This window comes from Mastomys coucha, unplaced genomic scaffold (genome assembly GCF_008632895.1).
Source record: "Mastomys coucha isolate ucsf_1 unplaced genomic scaffold, UCSF_Mcou_1 pScaffold22, whole genome shotgun sequence".
NCBI lineage: Eukaryota > Metazoa > Chordata > Mammalia > Rodentia > Muridae > Mastomys > Mastomys coucha.
The window spans coordinates 21,341,521-21,360,696 of record NW_022196905.1 but is presented as its reverse complement, the minus strand read 5'-3'; the positions used below and the strand labels follow the sequence as shown (position 1 = coordinate 21,360,696).

Genomic DNA, 19,176 nt, shown 5'->3' with positions numbered 1-19,176 from the left:
CCTGCTCCCATGGCAGTCTTCTGTTCAGCATAAAGATCACAATTGGCTCTGCTGAGTGAGTGCTGGTGGGGGAATGGCCACAGAAGGGTCCTGAAAGAGGCAGGGCAGGCCCTCCCTCCCTAGGAGCCAGAGCAGTGAAACATTCCCTGCTCTTCATTAGCATATTACAGGCAATGAGCCAATGGCAAGTCCCCCATGCCCTCCACCCCAAACATCCTGCACAGAGGTGCACTGGGCAGCCAGAAGGGTGTTTCCTCAAAGGCGAGCTTGACCTTAAAGGACAGAGATCAACAGTGGCTCACTAAAGGAAACGGAGTATTAAAGTACCTTGGCTTTGTGAAGAATAGCAGGGTGGCCTATCACCTGTAATGCCAGGTCAGGGCACACTTTTAAGGTCATCTTTTTTTTTTAAAGACTTATTTATTTTATGTGTATGAGTACACTGTAGCTGTACAGATGGCCGGGAGCCATCATGTGGCTGCTGGGAATTGAACTCAGAACGGCCCCGCTCGCTTCGGCCCCTACTGTAATACACTGTAGCTGTCTTGTCAGATCTCATTACGGGTGGTTGTGTGCCACAATGTGGCTGCTGGGATCTCTGAACTCAGGACCTTTGGAAAAGCAGTCAGTGCTCTTACCCACTGAGACATCTCGCCAGCCCCCTTAAGGTCATCTTTAAGTGAAAAACAAAACAATGCAGCAGCAGCAGCAGCAGCAACAACAGTTTGACTACATCTAGTATCAACAGTGGGACCTTTAGGGATGGAGGTATATTCAGTGATAGAGCATGTTTCTAGGTCCTGGGCTCAGTTCCCCACTAGAGAAAGAAGGATGTGAGGAAGGGGAAGGAGAAGGAGAAGGGGGAGAGATGAGGTAGTTTGCCCCACATAATTGAATTACAAAGGATGTCTCAATATGCTGCCTCAAAATGGGCAGACACCTTTCCCTAACTGTTCTCTGTCTGGGCAGCATCAGTAAATCATCGCAGAGATGAAGGCAATGTTGTAGGGTTTGGTGGCCACTATGATTTCTTTTCTAATAGCTTCTGTGAGCACAGGGAATGCACATGACCAGCACCTTCGTGTCTAAATTGTTTTCTTAAGAGAAGCACAGCACACATACATTCTCAGGGGGACTTTATTAGTACATTTTTTTTAATAATATAAACTTTTCAGCTTGTAATATACTATAAGATACATTTCTCCCTTTTCCCTTCTTTTCTTCAAACCCCGCCCCCCCTCGGTCTTATTCAAATTCATGTTTGTTTTTTGTTTTTGTTGTTTTGGAGATAGTTTCTCTGTGTAGCCCTGGCTATTCTGGAACTCCTTCTGTAGACCAGGCTGGCCTCGAACTCAGAGATCTGCTTCCCCCTGCCTCCTGAGTGCTGGGTTCTTTGAAAGGAAGGACCACCACCGCTGGGCTACCTTTTTCTTTGCTATCTCACATCACACACAACCCTAAATATAGAAATATAACCTGCTCATTTTCTATATTACTTGTATGTATATGTTTTCAGGACTGATCATTTGGTGTTAGGTAATGGGTTGGTGTGCTCTTCCCTGGGGAAGACTATCTCCCACTCTAAGTAAGACTTGGGTAGTTCTTTGTCTGGGGTTGAGGCCTCTCGAGTTCTCTTCTATCCATGTTAGCTTGTCTGTTGGTTTTGTACTTGTTCATGTCATGCATAGCTCCTCCGTTCCTTAACCTTAGGTGCATTTTTGATGTGGACTGGGTTCTAGAACTCTACATTTTAATAACGTGTATTGTCTATTGCAAGATGAAGTTTCTTTGATGAGGGGTGAGGACTACACTTACCTGTGGTATAGGAACACACATTTAGAATGTAGTTAGGAATTATGCTGGTGTATTGAAGTGGCAGTCTTCCTTTGAGATCCATGACTTCACTATCCCTGGGTAGTGGGCTAGATTTCCAGGACCAGAGTGATCTCTCTCTTGTTGAGTGGTCTTAAGTCAAATTAGAGGTCTGTTGACTACCAAATAGCTATGTGTGCCACTACTGCCCCCTTAGGGTTAGAGTACAGTAAGTATTTTAATTGATCATCCCCAGCCTTGCCTCCACTCCTGTCCTTTTACCTGGAGTGCCTTGCCTTTACTAATGTAAACGCTCTGTTATAGACACTGGACGCATATGTATGAATCATGAACTGAATCATCTGAAACACTTGTGATACCTTTTAAAACTCAGATCATATACAGACATTATGGATCCAGAGTGCAAAGGCAGACTAAGGACAAGAGTTGGTGTACAGTGCATGGCCTTTCTCTCCTCCCAAGATCTGGGGTAAAGCTGCTGTTCTTTTTCCTGGGTACTTACAGTTTACTCAGTCAGCAAGGAGATCCACTGGGTACATAGGAGGAATAAACACTGAAGTCGCAGTGAGCATCACATTCTTGATTTGAAATACCGCATGTTCTAGGAACTGGTGAAGTCCCAGCATGAACATGCAGTGTGAACTTGAGGAGATGCTGGGTCTATGCTTTCTACTATAAGGACTCCTTATATTTCTCACTCTTCAGCAGAGTCCTTTGCAAACCATCAAAGAAATGTTCAGATTAAAGTGCAGAAAGTCAACTCATTCTTGTTCTTGCTTCTGTCTAGGCACCTGCATTTTTCCTCTCAGGCAAGGCACCTCACAGGATGAGCTATGTAGGATGTTGTCTTAAGAAAGATGACAAACAGCTACATGAACACGTGCGTGTAGAAGCGCTTAGGGTGTGTACACATGGAGTCTCTGAAAGCTTAAGCTCACAAACAAACCTGGCTTGGGCATAGAAGGCTGTCTGAGTAGAGGGCCTTATTGTCATCGAGTGGTGTCATGGTGTACTGGACACACTGACTAAACCAATGAGCTGCAAAGATGATGTCACTGAATCATTTTCCTGTATTCATCGGCAAAGCAACTGTGTGCCTTGTGTTGCTGGGAGGTCGTGGCCACCAGACCCCTGAAAACAAGGTCACTTTCTAGGTTTTGTTTGCTTGAAAGGCTACAAGTGTTGACCCATGCCTTCTAATTTAGAAATGGGCCTAAGTGCTGCATTTTCTTTAACCCCAGTCACTTACTTACTGGTGGCCCCTTAGGAGACCTATTGATTATGCAGGATTGACTGCTGAGAAGAGCCATGGTCTTAGCCTTGGGTGCTAGATTGTTGAATCCAGCACTGTGCAGAGTGCTGCTGCCAACAGGGACCTGGACTCCAGACTGGTGTTCCACTATCTCTGGGCTTGTCTCATTGATTACCCAGTGATCTGTGGTTTGTAGAGGAATTTTAATCCAGCAACATGGTTGCTCTGGCAAGGGATCACATCCAAAGATCTTCTAGGTCTGTGTGTCTGGCTGGAATGCAGACATGCCAACACATTTAATCATGCTGGCTGAAATTCACACACATCCTTAGTATACACCTTTAATCCCAAACAATCAAAGTAAAGTTTATAGAAGGAGGCAGCCATGTTTGAAATTGAGGGCCAGACGAAACAACAAATCATAGAAAGATTTGACAGAATGAATCAGACATAGAATACACCCCATTCTCACAAGAAGAGAGACAGGAAAGAGAGGTCACTCAGAGCAGTGAGGGAGACAGTGAAGTTCGGTTTAGAAGAGTTTAGTTCAGTTCAGTTTGTAGAGTTCAGAGGTAGTCTTTCCAAGCAGAGTAATTCAGTCAGAAGCCAAGAGAAGCCAATTTGAATCAGTCAGGTTGGAGAGGAGTTTTAGCTGGAACAGCTGAGTTCAAGAACTCAGCCAGCAAGAACTCAGAAAGAGCTAGAAACGGTGAGTTTATTCAGCAGTAAATCTTGTAAGCTGAAACATTCTAGGCTTAGCTTAGCAGATGAAGGCTGGAAGCTGAAGCCTTCAAAGTCCAAGCTTGTAAAAGATTAGATTGTACAGAGGTTAGACGCTTCCATGCTTAGGCCTAGGGATAGTTAGGATCGCTCTGGGCTCAGCCCAAGCCATGTATTGGTAATGCTTGGGTACAGCTCTCAACTTGTCACTTCATCTGAGGAAATAAAAGCAACATTTACATTTATACTGTTAGCTGCTCTCCCCAAGAATGCTTAAACTACATCCTTAAGAAAGCACTCAGTTCCTTCTACAGACGATGTCACATACCAGGTTTCAGTTACTATATAGGTTAGACCTTGGATGTCCTCCGAAAGTCACACACAGAGTCACTCTCCAGCCTTTGGGGCTGCTTTGATGTGAAGGGGCCTGTAGGATGAGGGGCCTGGTGAAAGAAGGCTCTACTGGGAGTGTGCCCTTGAAAGGGACATCAATGTCTCAGCTCTCCCTCTCTGGTTTTTGCCTTGCAGGAGGTAAATTACATTCACTTATTTGTTTATGTGTCTGTGTGCACATGCATGTATGCCACTGCAGACATATATGTGGATAACTTCTGTTGGTTCTCCCCTTCCACACACTGTGTGTCTCTAGTTCAAACTCAGGTAATTAGGTTTGGCAGAAAGCATTCTTGCTCACTGAGCCATCTTATCAGACTCAACCTTTCTTCTTATACATTGTCACAATGAAGGACTGCTAGCTAATTTGTTCATGTTGGGCCCATGATAAGAATAAATTCAACCAGGTAAGAGGGCCTTATTAATCCAGGGTTCAGTACTATGAATCCAGTACAAATTCAACATGACAAAAAGTCTAACTTCCCATTCTGGTAAATAGAATGTGCTATGAAAATTATGCCTAAAGTATAATGTTCAGGAAATTAAAGCTGCCAGATGAATATGTGCATTAATAAATAAATTCCAAGTATTAGCTAAATTATAAATATTTATTTCATTCTATAAAAATATTTTCATTACAAAGTTGGTCATGAAATTGTTAGAAAATACACAAATATAAAAAGACTGAAGTCAAAAACACCCAGGATGTCTGGGTTTAGATATCTGCTTCCTGGACTTTAATGTCTCACCATGGACAGCAACATCCCGCTGGTTTTGTTATCATATAAGCAGCACTTTAGTGTATTGCATTAGGGTTTAATGTGACACCACAGTACAGATTATTTACCAGTTCCCTGTTCATTCACATTGAGAAATCTCTTATTTATAACAGTACTAAGCTTTGATTATAACCTGTGTAAATGACTCTTACAAGCATAAGTATTAAATCAAACAAAGGGAGCAGTTTTGAGCTTTCCCAGATAGTAAATAGCAAAGTGAACTTCAAGACAGTGGTACTAACATCCCTCCTACCATCAATGTCCAAGTGATTTTAATTTATAGTCTCTTAGTTTAACACTGTTCTTAGAAAAAAATTGGCAAACTCAAGCTCCCTTTAGACTCTCCATCATAATCCACACAAAAGCACTGAACTGAGTGGCATTAGCAAAATCGTGGAGTAGAAACTGTCACTTCTCCATGTCCCCACATAATTCCAACTACTAACTTTGCAGCAGCAAGATGACTACCCTGAATTCTCCAAACTCTGGAGTGAAGCTGTGCTACCCATTGGGTCACAGAGAAATGCAAAACCATGAGCAGACAGCCAGAGTAATTACAAAGCTACTCTACGCAGCTCATAGTACCCCACATGGAGAAATTCCCTGTACCTGACTCCACAGTGGAAAAAATAGACAGGAGCTGACATTTGGCTTCCTCACATTCTGAGACTTTGTAGGAGTCTGTTCTGGCCTGGTCTGTTCACATGAGACAGTGTGAGCAGAGCAGAGCTAGCCTACCCAGGGCCCTTTAAATAAAAACCAGGATGCGCCTCACAGCAACCTAAGTGTGAATGCTGGGAGATCGCCCTTGTAGAAATACCAAAGTCATCAAGCTCCTCAATGGCTACAGTGCCTGCAGGGATACAGAATTTCTAGACAGATTTACTATACAAGGATGGACATGGGTAAAAGCCAAGGTGCAAAGGCTGGAACCAGTATATATTTGATATGCACATTCTGATAACCACAGAGTCAAGAGCACTCAGGCCCTCATAGCTGTAGTAAAGAATGGTGGTTCCAGAGGCCTGGATGCCTTGGGGGGAAGCTAAAAAGCTGTGCAGAGTAGGCAAGTATAGAAACAGAGTAGATAACCAGGAGGGAGGGCACAGACTGAAAGGTGGGGAACGACTGCGTGGATTGAGTGAACCCTGAGCCATCTAACACTCCTCCAGCTTGGATGCCCTGATATCCCAATAAAATCTTTAAAATGAAAAAGTACAGAATTGTATGTCTTAAAAACAATGGATACTCCACTAATTGGGTGACGTTTACCAAGAATGTCATCAGCCACTGTTCCAGGTGGAAGAACCAGAATTCCTGCCCCAGAACTGATGTTGAACTGCTTTTCAGGCTGCCAAGAGCAGGCTTCTCTGTGGCAGGATGTTCAGCAGGACTGACTCAGTCTGGAGACCTGATGGGTAGGAAGGTACCAAAGCCAAAGGAGGGCTACAGGAAAACAAGTCCCACTTGGACACTGGCATAAGTGACTGCATTAGGAATTCTTCTGCATTCCTGACTGTCTCAGGACAGTCTCAAAATCTCAGTTTCAAGACATAGCTACCAGGGACGTGGGTTCTGAGCCCTGGCAGGCAAGATCAGGGGCTCTCTTACTGGGTCTCATATGTGTGGGAGTACTCCCCAAACCTCAGAGTTTTAGGCAGTCACAGTAAGTGAAAGAACATTTACAAACCTCAGACAACTTGCTCCTTCAACACTCAGTAAAATGTCTCTGGCATCAGTCTCCACCTCAGGATGGGGTTCTACAAAGCAGCTCCGAGTTCCCATAACCTGGCACTTTCTTAGCTCTCTCCTTTGACTACAGCTCCTTGAGACATAAGCTATGAAAGGAACACTTTGCAGAAAGTTGTGACAAGGACCAGAAAGACTACAGCCCTTGACTGCCAATGGAGTCTTGTCCCCCACGTTAGGTCACTGTAAAGTTAATGGCATCAGGTATGCAGCACAGTGGTGAAATTGGTGACTAGTGAGGTTCTGGTACTTCCCTCAGAAAGACAAGCCTAAGGAATAAGGTGTAGGGAGTCTCTGGAAATTTCATCTGCGCCCAACTTGACTTACACAAGAACCTTTCTAGTAAAAATGGATACAATGGATAATTCTAACAGCCTTTGAGAAATACTTTTCCTAAATAATTTGAAAAAGCCAAAAATGAAATGTTCTTTTTGTTTCATTTTCTTTTTTCTTTTAAAATCTTATCCTAGGCAACTTAGGCCTTGACTTTGTGACATGAAAACTCTATTTATGATGCCACCTCATGGGACACCTGACACCTAGTTAAAACAGAAAACCTGTTTTACGGTTTTTGGAGAATGGGAAGTAACGGTGTTTTTGGAGAATGGGAAGTCACTGTATAGGGTGAGCCAGCTCCAATTCAGGAGCAGGACACACCCTTATCACTTCACAGATATGACAAAAAGCCAAGCTTCAACTGCTTTACACAAAACAATGTGCTTTATACAGGGTAGATCTGACACTATGGAAGAATTATACAAGATTATGATATAAAGGACTGGAGATCTAGTTTGGCACACAGTGCTTGCCTAGCATGTACCTAGTCCTAGGCTTGATCCCGAGTGCTACAAAACAGGGAATGAAGTTATAACCTAAAACCAGAAATTACAAAAAGGACAAGTTCAAGATGGGAACTGTGTGGGTTAGGGTAGATTTCTGGGTCCTTTAGGCTCTCAGGGACCCAATTTCTCCAGGCTAGGAGCTCTGTAGGTTCCTCAGGCACTCTGGCTCTGCAGGCAGTGAGAAGGAAGTGAGTGGATTTGAATCTTCAGTAAATCATGCAAGGCTCCACAGACTGCAGCTGTATACAGTGTGGCGAGAAACTGGGCATGCTGCAGGAATGGAGTGGCTGTCCATTTTGCACTGAGCTCTCAGATGTGTGGTGGGAGAAATGAGCACGCTACACTCTGAAAGCAGACAATTGTGCTGTACCAGGGAATGAGCTGGAAACTACCTGGGTAGTACTCCTCTGAACTAACTACAACATGAATTCTACACATATAATTTTTGTAACCTCAGTGACAAATCACTACTCAAATTTAGATAGGAATGGGGGACAGCTCAGTGGCAGAGCATGTGCTTAGCATGCCTGAGGCCCTGGTCTCATCTCCGGTACCAGAAGAAAACAAAACAACAAAAACCCTATAAAAAATAAATTCTCTTTTCTTCTTAATGTCTTAAAGGGGATAAGGGGGTTAGTATTGAGTAATCTGAAGGAATGATTATCCAACTATGCCTCATTAATTCCATTTGTGCTTAAAGCAACACAGGGAGAGAAATAAGCCAAGTACAGATGTGTGGTACTGTGTGGACAGGCAGCTGACTGACCATATTGTCCAGTGCTTCTCTCATTGAGACAAAAGTCTCTGTGCTCCCAAGTCTGCTGAGATGGTGCTAGGACAAGGCTGGGATGAAATACTGAAGAGAGACGTCTTCCAGGAGCAAATCAAAGTGGACAGTTCTGTTATTCACAATATCTAGGAGGAAAAGATCCAGATGTTAAAAACAGATTCTCATCCCCACCTATCACAAAGGCTTATCTGCCATGGGCACCTCTTATGCTTGGTGTCTGTTCCCTCTGAAGGCTCCTGAGGGTCACAGCACATGTCACTGCCACCTACCGGGAACAGTGAGAGGTGAAGAATGAAGCTGCCCAGGCTTTAGGATAAAAATCAGGCTGATTTAAGCAAATTAGCCTCCCTGTAATGTAAAAGCATGTACTCACATGTATGTGGGCCAGGTCTGAATACTGTGCCCTTGTGCACACTGTGTTAGCTATACCATAAATCATGAAACTCTTCCCTGTGTTCTGATCCCACAGCCTCTCAGTGTCTCTTCTATGGTTTCTCAGTCTGTGCTGGCTAGCTTTATGTAAATTTGATACAAGCTAGATATCAGAGAGGAGAGAGCCTCAGTTGAGAAAATGGCTCACAAGATAGGGCTGTAGGCAATGAATTAGTAATTGATGGGTGAGGACCCAGACCCTTGTGGGTGGTGCCACCACAGGGCTCCTACTCCTGGAATCTGTAAGAAAGCAAGCTAAGCAAGCTATAAGGAGCAAGCCACTCCTCTGTGGCCTCTTCCTCAGCTCCTGCTTCCAGGTTCCTGCCCTGTTTGAGTTCCTGTCCTTGCTTTGACCATGAACAGTGCTGTGGAAGTGTAAGGCAAATAAACCCTTTCCCCTCTAATCTGCTTTTGGTCATGGTGTTTCATGACAGCAATGGCAACCCTAACTGGGACACATCCTTTTTTTTTTCTTTTTTGTCATTTAGGAAGGCTGGTCCTTAACAGAGCTACTCAGAACTTTCTGTTTTATTATTATAAGGTCTAGTCTCAGGTCATCTTCCTCTCAGCCTTGCCGACTAATGGAATGGATGAGAGGTCAGCCTGAGTGCTTTCCATAAAGGGAAGGATATCACATTCAGGCCATTTGCTGTGCCTTTATTTAAAAGAACAAAAACAAACACAAAACCGAGGAGTCACAGAGCCTCCAGAAGCTCTTGAGGAACTGCCTAGCGCAGTGGGGTGAGCAGGTGAAGAGGAATGGAACAGTGTGTAACAGTCAGAGCCAGACCCAAACAACGAATGACCAACAACTGAGGAGGCAGCTTTGGTTAGTGAGGGAAGATGGGCAATGAAAGGAACCAGCTTGAGGGGAGACTCAGATCTAAGCAAAAGCGTACACAGGACTCTGATTACACAAAACCTGACAGACTCATGGCTGCTGTGAGACAATCTGCCCTGTCCTGACAGTACCGTAGGCAGAGCCCACTGCTGACAGCAGCAGGCTGCAGCCCACTGCTAGTCCAGCATGGCTACTGGCTTTCTGGCTCTACACTGCTCAGCATCACTCTTCCTCAGCATCTCTAGATACCTCTGGCTTGAGGAACCTTTCAAGCCTGACTGTTCCAGGGAGCTCGAGTTCCCAGAACTGGGTATACTTGCACATGTAGGACTGTATGCATATCACACAGGAAGGGAGTAATGGAGAGGCAAACTCACTGCACACTGCCTTGGTGGGAGTCACTTGCTGTCCAGCAAGAAACTGGAGGAGTTTCCTTATGTCAATGTGCACCTTGGCCATGTCTTCTGGGTGTCTGTTTTGAGAGACACTGTCAGAGGCTGCAATGACATGAATAGTTTGTTAAGTCCAACATTCCCATAACAAGGAACTCAGAAATGTCCAAGGCGTGTTTACTAACTAACTGATAGACCCTACAGCTCTTTTTAGTAGCCTGGTAGACTGCAAGTTTGGATGTTATTCATTCAGCCGACATTTTTTTTATTGGTTATTTTATTTATTTACATTTCAAATGTTATCATCCTTCCCAGTTTCCCTTCCACAACCCCTGTATCCCCTCCCCCTCCCTCTGCCTCTATGAAGGTCCTCTCCCACCCGTCCACCCACTCCTCCTCAGTGCCCTAGCATTCCCCTACCCTGGGTCATTGAGCCTCCACAGGACCAAAGGGCTCCCCTCCCAGTGATGCCCAGTAAGGCAATCCTCTTCAGCAGACATTTGAACTAGTTAAAATACTGTAATTTGACACAAAATAACTCATGTCAGGACTAGGGCGGTAGCTCAGTGGTAGATCACTTCCCTAGCATGCAGAGACCATAGACTCAATATATATTATGAACAAACACACAGAACACCAAGAAAACCAAGGTCATTCACACACCTTTGTCAGAAGCTTCAGGCTATGGACTTCATTTTACTGGAGTAATGTGCCCCTCACTACAAAGTAAATATTTCTCTTGAGGGGCTAAAAGTAATATTTATGCCTTTGTAGAAGCAAACCTGGAAAAACCAATCATACTCTAAAAGTCATGGAGTCACCTTATCTGGACACATGTATATCACAAAATGGCTCCCACTATTCTAGATACTTTTCTTCTGATTCTCTGGCTACTTCTCTACTTAAGGACAGGATTTTACTTTGGGCTCATGGCTCACCAAGCTATCCAACCACCCCTCCCTTCAAGGCTTACTGAACTGATTCTACATTCCTTTCTTGCCTTTATGAGATAAAAAGTGTAACCAAGTATATCTGAACCATATTTTGTATAAAACCTAAACTTGAAGGATTGCTTGGATTGACTAGAGGAGGAAATAAGACACACCTTGAGACTCTGGTCCCGATGAGAATCTTAACCTCTCACAGCATAGTGACAAGTGAAGAGCTACTGAGTTCTTGGAAGTCACTGTTTTGATCTGAATCCCACAGGAGGGAAGCACCCTTCTGCACACCTTCTGCCTGGTAACCTGGCCCTTTGCCTAGTGCTAACTGCACCTAAGTCACAGGGACAGGGAGTCTAATCTTAGCCCCTTTTCAAATGGGAGACAAAGAAAACCAAACTTCAACGTGTTCATTGAGAACTTAATATATATTGAAACAATTTTATTAGAAGCAAAATATAATCCATAAGAAAACTCACATAATAGAGGGTTTTCAAGATCCTTAAAATGAGTAGTCACACACACTAACTCAGTTTCTATCTTTAGGTTTAGTTCTCCCTTTAGGTTTGCTTCAATCACCTGAAAATTGAATAAAAGTCAGTATTAAAAAGGGGGGAAAGCAACCATGTGGTGCCAGCTTCCACAAAAGCCAGGTAACAAGGCAGTGGCACAAACCTCGGCACACCTCACAGGGCACTGAAGCCCTAAGGCATCAACCACAGAGAGGAGTTGACATCCCAGATTACAGAAATTCCTTAAAACAAAGAAGATACCCCCCTAGAGGAAAACTCAGCATGGGGAAGTGGGAGGGGCATGGCTGGGACACTGCCAAGGATCAGGGCTCTGGAGGCCCCAACAAAGTAATGTGGGCAGAGTGGAGGCAAGGGGTCCCTTCTAGCAAGCGTGGAGGCAAAGAAGGACCCTAACTGAATAGGAGGAATGCTCTGGCAGGTGAGAGGAAGAACGTTACATCTTGGAGAGGCACAGCAAGGATGGATTAGAGTCTGGAGAGTCAAGCCATCAAAATATGCACCCCTTCAGAGATGCCTGTCTTCTCCTTTCTCATTTAATGCAAGAAGCAACGGACATGATAGGTTGTGTCTGTGGCTCTTGCAAGAAGAGCCCCATCATCACATTCTGGGCCTGAGAATCACTGAGATCTGGTTAAGATGGAGTGCTGGACTCAGGTGTGTACCCAGGCTCCATACTTCTGACCAGTTTTCAGGGCATGCTAATGCTGCCTGTCTTCTGACCGCACCCAGTAACAATGCTTAACGATGTGTGCTCTACTGGAAGTGACTTCAGATGTGATACTAGAATCAGCCTTCTTGGACCAGCTTACTGAAGAACTAAGAAAGACTCTGGATGAGAAACACTGCGGTGTGGTGGGAAGCCTTCAGAGTCAGATGCTTAGGTTCAGTGAAAACCGGTGCTGGAGACATTGTTATCTCTAGTGGGACAGCAGTCCAGCTGTTACCAGCATTTTATCGCTCTGATGAATTCAGAGGCAGCTTATCGTAGGTACCAGTACAAGTAGCCATTAGCCAGTAGTCAGCTAATGGCACTCTACGGTCATTAAGCCCATTGCTAGGAAATGTAAGCCCTTATCTTGATGCTTAGGAAACTGGGTACCTCGACGCACACAAGAGTCCACTCAACCGCAACTTAAATCATCGGGGTTACTGAAAGAAGTGTTAACATGGAAGCATCCTCTGCCAAGAAAATTACTCAAGTAGAAGGCCGTGACACATACTTAGTGTGTGTCGAAAGCTCAAAAAAAAAAAAAAAAAAAAAAAAAAAAAAAAAAGAACTTATCTCACTTCAAAGAACCTAACTTTTTTGTTTCTAGAATGAGAAGATCTGGAGTTCAGAAATTTTAAGGAACAAGCATGGGAGACTGTGGGGCCAGGGAACCATGGAACAGGGAGGAGCCGGTCAGGAGCAGAAATGGGGTCAAGTGGTGTCCAACTCTGGAAATCTCATCTTGAGAATGGTAGGAAGACAGACCACTCCTTCACCAGCCTCGGATGTGGTCCTGCACCCTTGGTCTTTGCCCATACCAGAAGAAGTCACCAGGTTAAACTCCCCCTCTCCTTGTCCAGCAAGCTCCTTGAACTCCTTCCTATGGAAATGACCACCTGGCTCCAATCAATGCTGTACACCCATCTCATAGCCTCTACTCAAGCTCAAAGCCTTTGTTCCTCCCATTAAATGAGCTGCTCCCTGAAGCCTGCTCACAGGCCTCCTGAGGTCTCTAGCACCCCTCGGTGTTCTCCTCTCCCCTCTCTGGATCCCCTGGTTGTGGTTATGCAGCCACTCTGGGAGGGGAAGTAGAGTGAGAAGGACAGGAGACCCCATGTGTTGACCAGTTTCCAGGCATGCTAATGCTGTATCTTAAAGCGCTATACTGGCAGGGTGCCTTCCTGTCCTCTCACTTACCCAGGGTCCTCTGCCAGCAAAGCACACAGGAGGCCTACCTTCCCTCTCCAGATTAGGTAACATGTTTGTGTTCTTGGTTGGTAGAACACTGACAGCAGACTACATGGGGCCCTTCTGTAGACCAGTTAGGCAGACACCAACAACCAAACCAGAAATGAAGTATGTCTTGAACAAGCTGACAAATCTCCTTTCAGATAAAAAATAAACAAACCAGGATGGGCATGGTTGGAGCTTAAGAAGAAAGGAGACTCCTGTGAGCTCTGGCAACAGTACCAGGGCAGAGAAAAGAGGAGTTAAAGAGAGGGCCCCGTGGGGAAAGCATGAGTGTTGGAGCTCTGAGTCCTCTCCCCAAGTTGTTCTGTGAGTACTGCTGCTCTGTCCTGGTACAGCAGCAGCCATGTCAGCCCCCTCTAAGTCTGGCCTCAGCTATCATTTATGCAGTATCTTCGTACAGGACTCAGCCATGATCCCCTACTGATCTGTGCACTTGTGGGTTTCACTATAAGTGTGGAGATGGACCAAGATGATTCCCTAACTTTGCAAGTTCTTTATTCCACAAACTATTAAGACATGCAGCCTCTCCCAGAGGCATCTACTTAGTTCTTCAGAATACCAGGTACCCAGAAAGATCTCATTAAGCAGCTGGCCATGCTAGCTTGGTAACTTCCTATTAGCAGTTTTCCAGCACAGAAGAGAAACAACTACCACCATTCTCATCGAAGCCCCCTTTCACGTTCTACTTTGCTGACTTGTTTCTAAGACAGAAAGAACAAGCAAATGGATACCTCAGTTAGTTGCCTGACTTTTCCCTCTGGGCCTCCTGAACCTCCTAGAAGTTCCAGGGTACCTTAGAGGAAGCCAGCCTGGCAACCAGAGCAATACCATGGCAGTGGCAGTGACCACCACCGACAGCACACTGTGCCACTTCCAGGGAAACTGATTTTCCCTTCAGACAGCAGCTGTGAAGACTCAGGAAAGAAGAGCGTTCAGTTGGACAAGTTCAGTGGCAGCACTGCTCTGAAGTGAGAACTCAAGAGAAAGATGACTAAGGGCAGCAAAACACTTCCTAGGTTTGAAAAGCCTTTTGTGGTGTAAAGATTCCTACAAGAGCTCAATGCTACAAACCACAGACAGACCCAAAGAAGCTAAGTAAAAAGGAGGGCCCAAAGGGCGCAGGGGTGAGGAATGCTTGACTCTCATTGAGAAGTGGAAAGAGACTAGACATTAGGAGGGGATAGAGGGAGGGAACTGGCTGGAATGGGGGGGATAGGGATGAGAACAGGAGGGATGAGATGGGGGAGGCAGAGGGAGAGAGTACTAGAAAACACAACTGGATTGGGGTGTGTGCGGGGGGGGGGGGGGGGGGGGGGGGGGGGGGGGGATCTCTGGGACAAGCTTGAAACCTAGGGCAATGGAAACTCCCAGGAATCTATGAGGATGATTGCTAAGACACCTACTAATAGGGATATGGAGCCTGGACTGGCCATCTCCTGTAACAAGGGAAGACTTCCAATGGAGGAATTGAGACACCAACCCAGTCACAAAACCACAGACCCACATTTTGTGCTGCCTACAAGATGTGCAAGAGTAAAAGATGGTGCAGAATTTGAGGGAAGGGCCAACAAATGACTGGCCCAGCTTGAAACCCATGTCATGGGAGGGAGGCCCTCCCTGACACTATTAATGATATTCTGCTATGTTTGCAGACAGGAACCTAGCATAACAGTCATCAGAGAGGCCTCACCCAGCAACTGATGGAAACAGATGCAGAGACCCACAGCCAAACATTAAGTAGAGCTTGGAGAATCCTGTAGAAGAGGACAAGGAAGGACTGAAGGAGTCAGATGGGTCAAGGATGCCACCGAAAACCCACAGAATCATCTCACCTAGGCCCATAGGGGCCTACAGAGACTAAACAGCCATCCAGAGAGAGCACACATGGGACGAACCTGGGCCCTCTGCCATATGTAATAGTTGTGCAACTAGGTCTTCCTGTAAGTACAAGGGGCTGTCTGTGAGTCTGCTTCCTGCCTTTAGATCCCTTCCTCCTAACTGAGCTGCCTTGTGTAGCTTCAGCAGAAGATGCACCTACTTCTACAGCAACTTAAACCCTATAAACTTAAATAAACCAAGGCTGCTTGATATCCAGGGAGTATCTCCCCTTTTCTGAGAAGAAAGTGAGGAGGCAGGAGATGAAGGGAGGGGAGGTGAAGAGGGAGGGACTGGGAGGAGAAGAGGGAAGTGGAGCTGTGATACAATGTAATGTAACATAATGTAATTAGAATGTAATTTAAATAAATAAATGAATTAATAATAATAATAAAGCCTGAAATGTTCTGTCCAAATTACAAGAAACAAAATACCAGAACTGTTGACTATGCTCCTGATATACTATAAACACGAGGGATTAAAGGCAAGTTTGAAAGCTTTCCCCAGTGAGTAAGAGCTGAAAGGCATTAGAATAGGTCCCTGTAGGCAAAACTCTGTCCTTCCCAGTGGGGCCTCGGTGAGAAGAAACCCACTAGCTGAGACACCTTGTGTCTCAGGCAACGGAGCACCTACCCCTGGGTGTATAGTGAAGCTGCTTCCCAGGGTGAGCCAAGCACAGAGCTAGGGCTCACTCACAGCTCTTCTCTGAAGGAGTAATAACTTACAAGGTGATTGCTGATGTTTCTCATTTTTTCCACAACACTCTTCATCATCTTCAAGGCTGGTAAACAAATACTGACCTAAAAATGAGTAGGAGCAATCACAAGCATTAGAAACCGAAACATAGTTTATAACCACAGGTATTCAATCAACAGCTATGAATTACAGCGGTATTTAAAAACTCAGAATCACATTTCTAAAAAAAAATTTCCAAATAAACTTTCTTTAAAACTTTAAAAATGACACTGACTTACTCTAGCAAGTAAAGATGCCAGAATACCTGGCTCTGGTTACCATGGTGACCATACTCCCAAGGGCATTGTTATGGTTCAAGAAGGAACACAGTACTTCAGCTGAGATACCCATATACAGGTCCAAGGGGAATATACCTGAAGTGCTGAGCAAGAAGCCTTCCTCTGGGAAATGTTTTATAGGACTCAGGGGTCTGCTGTGTACTCTGTGTAAGAGTACAGGCAGGCATTATCACAACTCATTTGCACTATGTTACCAACAGAGCTGTATGTAATGCTGTCTTTTTCCAAACCTGTATAGACACATTCTAGTGACAGTCAGTTACACATTTCATCCAGTACCTGATTAATTTCCTTTCATATATGCAAGACAAAGGACCATTTGCATCCTCTTTGTTTGCAATGGCCCTGAGTTCCTAGAAGTGCCACAGCTAACCTAAGCTTCAAGTCAACAAAATGCCTTTTCTGGCTCTTTCATCAAGGCCTATGAAACATTTGTGCTTTTGGCCAAGAGTCATGATAGATACAGATTGCCTTCCAAAGTACAGCTTAGGTTCTGTTTTCTTTTGTATACAGGCCATCACTGAGCAAGGCATTTACCCTCTTATATGGAAAGTGTGGCATTTCTAAATGGGTATCAGTTCTTTTACAGGATTTGCATATGTAAGGAAATTGTATATGTAGCCTTATATACATATGTATATAAGGAAAGGCACATACTTACATCTGGAGTCTTGTTAAATGACTCGAATTCTTTTCAGAAACTATACAACTTCAAATACAACACACTGTAAGACAACAGCTAGTATCAGAGAATTCAATCCCTGCCCTTTATTGTATGTTGAACAGCTGGACTGCTGGCAACACTTACATCAGCATCTGGGACGGAGGGTTCTTGTAGATCCTTCCACAGCCTTCTTGGAATAACTTTTATAGGAATATCATGCACCACAATTCTGCTACTACTGCTTGATGAAGACAACTGCTAAGAAAAAAGTTAGCATAGTTTATGTTGTCAATGCTAAACCAAAACAAAAACATAAGAATGGATGCTAAATATTTTCAGTTCCAAATGGAATGTTCTTAATCCACCCACTCAAAATCTATTCAAGCAATACTGTTGGTGTGGTGTACCTGTTATGCTCAGGGCCCTATGAGTCTTTTAACATTGTGATGACTAAGACAAGATGGATGGATAAGAAAGCAAGCAAGTACAGCTGTACCAGACACTCATCAGAGCCTGAGGAAAACACATCAGCGAGGAGGCTGAATGAGAGAGAGTGATGGTGGGAGGAGTAAGGGAGAACCTTTGGGGTGCTGCCTCAGAGGGCATCAACATTAGAGATGTAGGCAACTGTCAAGAAGCTGAAGATGAGGTGAGGGATTCAGGCAGAGGAACAGTGTCTGCATTCATAAACCCGGGAGACAGAAAGAGGCAAATCTGCTAGGCCATTGTGTGCCACACCCTAAATATGTTACAGCTTTTACAATACTAAAAGGATAAACCATATTTATTACTAGAAGCATTTCGAAAACTCGAAAACCAAAGTAATGCTGGGCATAGCGGTGCACACCTTGGATCCCAGCACTCAGGAGGCAGAAGCAGGTGGATCTCTGTAAATTCAAGTACAGCCTGGTCTACATAGTGAATTCTAAGACAGTCAGAGCTACATTGTGAGAATCTGTCTCAAAACAACAACAAAACAAATAGAAACCAAAATATTTTGCATTCTTACTTAGAAAAGTATTATATATTACCACCTTGCTTTTCCTTAAAACTAAATAAATCCATCAAGTAGTGGTACACACCTTTAAGCCCAGCATCTGGGAGGCAGAGGCAGGTGGATCTCTGGGTTTGATGCCAGCCTAGTCTACAGAGCTATTTCCAGGACAGCCAAGGCTACACAAAGAAATCATATCTCAAGACAAAACAAAAGAACTAAATAAGTCCAAACTTAATGTTACATGGAATGCTCTAAGAACACATACAAATTATGAAGGCATGAAATTTAACGTCTGAAGCCAGCTTGAAAACAAATGCAATACTGACCCACAGACATGCAGAGCACATGTAAGAAAGGACATTTGTAAAGAGAAGGAGGGCCTAAGTGGGTTAGGGCGGAGCACTAAAGAAAGGGGCAAGTCCTGGAGAGAAACTCAAGTCCTGGAGAGAAACTCAGCATGGAAAGTCCAACCAATGTTGCCAGTCTGGAAGACAGGCAAAAAAGACATACCCAGAGAAGCACTCAGAAGGAAATAATTGGGCTGGTGAGAAGGCTCAGCGGTTAAGAGCACTGAGTGCTCTTCTGAAGGTCCTGAGTTCAAATCCCAGCAACCACATGGTGGCTCACAACCATCTGTAATGAGATCTGCATGTACTTACATGTAATAAATAAATCTTTAAAAAAAAAAAAAAAAGAAGGTAGTAACTGATGATTTTGTTCCACAACAGTTAGAACCATACGTGAAAGACTATGAACATTTTAGGAATTAAAAAGTCCATCTTGGCATTCCGGTCCCGCTGGGCTAGTGTACTGAGCAGACCTTGGGTGCAAGCTCTGCAGCCAGTCACTCAACACCCAGAAGAAGCGCCACTCTCAGGCGCTCCGACATGCCCAGGATTAGAGGTGAAGAGGACCCAACTTCTGTCCCAAAACTGGGAGTAACTGGGGCCAGCTGGACAGGCACACAGGAACTCTGCCAGCCCAGTGGTTCTGGTTCCTTCTGGTCTGTCTGGGCTGGTGTCCTGAGCAGACCTTGGGTGCAAGCTCTGCAGCCAGTCCCACAACACACAGAGAAAGCTCTACTCCAAGGTGCTCTAACAAGCCCAGGGTCACAGGATCCCAGAATCACAGGATCACAGAGACAGCTTG

At 44.6% G+C, this 19,176-nt stretch overlaps 1 protein-coding gene across 3 annotated transcripts in view; it reads right to left on the bottom strand.

Annotated features, from left to right (window-relative positions):
* Positions 1–4,787: 4,787 nt before the first annotated feature.
* The window catches only part of Hus1 (HUS1 checkpoint clamp component), a 20,433-nt gene continuing 6,044 nt past the window's right edge, over positions 4,788–19,176 (bottom strand). The window contains exons 4-8 of one of the 3 annotated variants that reach the window (XM_031338975.1): positions 17,175–17,288; positions 16,058–16,132; positions 11,444–11,543; positions 10,009–10,128; positions 4,788–8,483 (exon numbers count right to left, since the gene is read on the bottom strand). In XM_031338975.1, the coding sequence (XP_031194835.1) occupies positions 8,401–8,483; positions 10,009–10,128; positions 11,444–11,543; positions 16,058–16,132; positions 17,175–17,288 (492 nt within the window). In that variant the 3' untranslated portion in view covers positions 4,788–8,400. Of the gene's footprint in view, positions 8,484–9,654; positions 10,129–11,443; positions 11,544–16,057; positions 16,133–17,174; positions 17,289–19,176 lie in introns of those variants that run through there. The other 2 variants (XM_031338976.1, XM_031338974.1) reach the window with 2 other exon arrangements.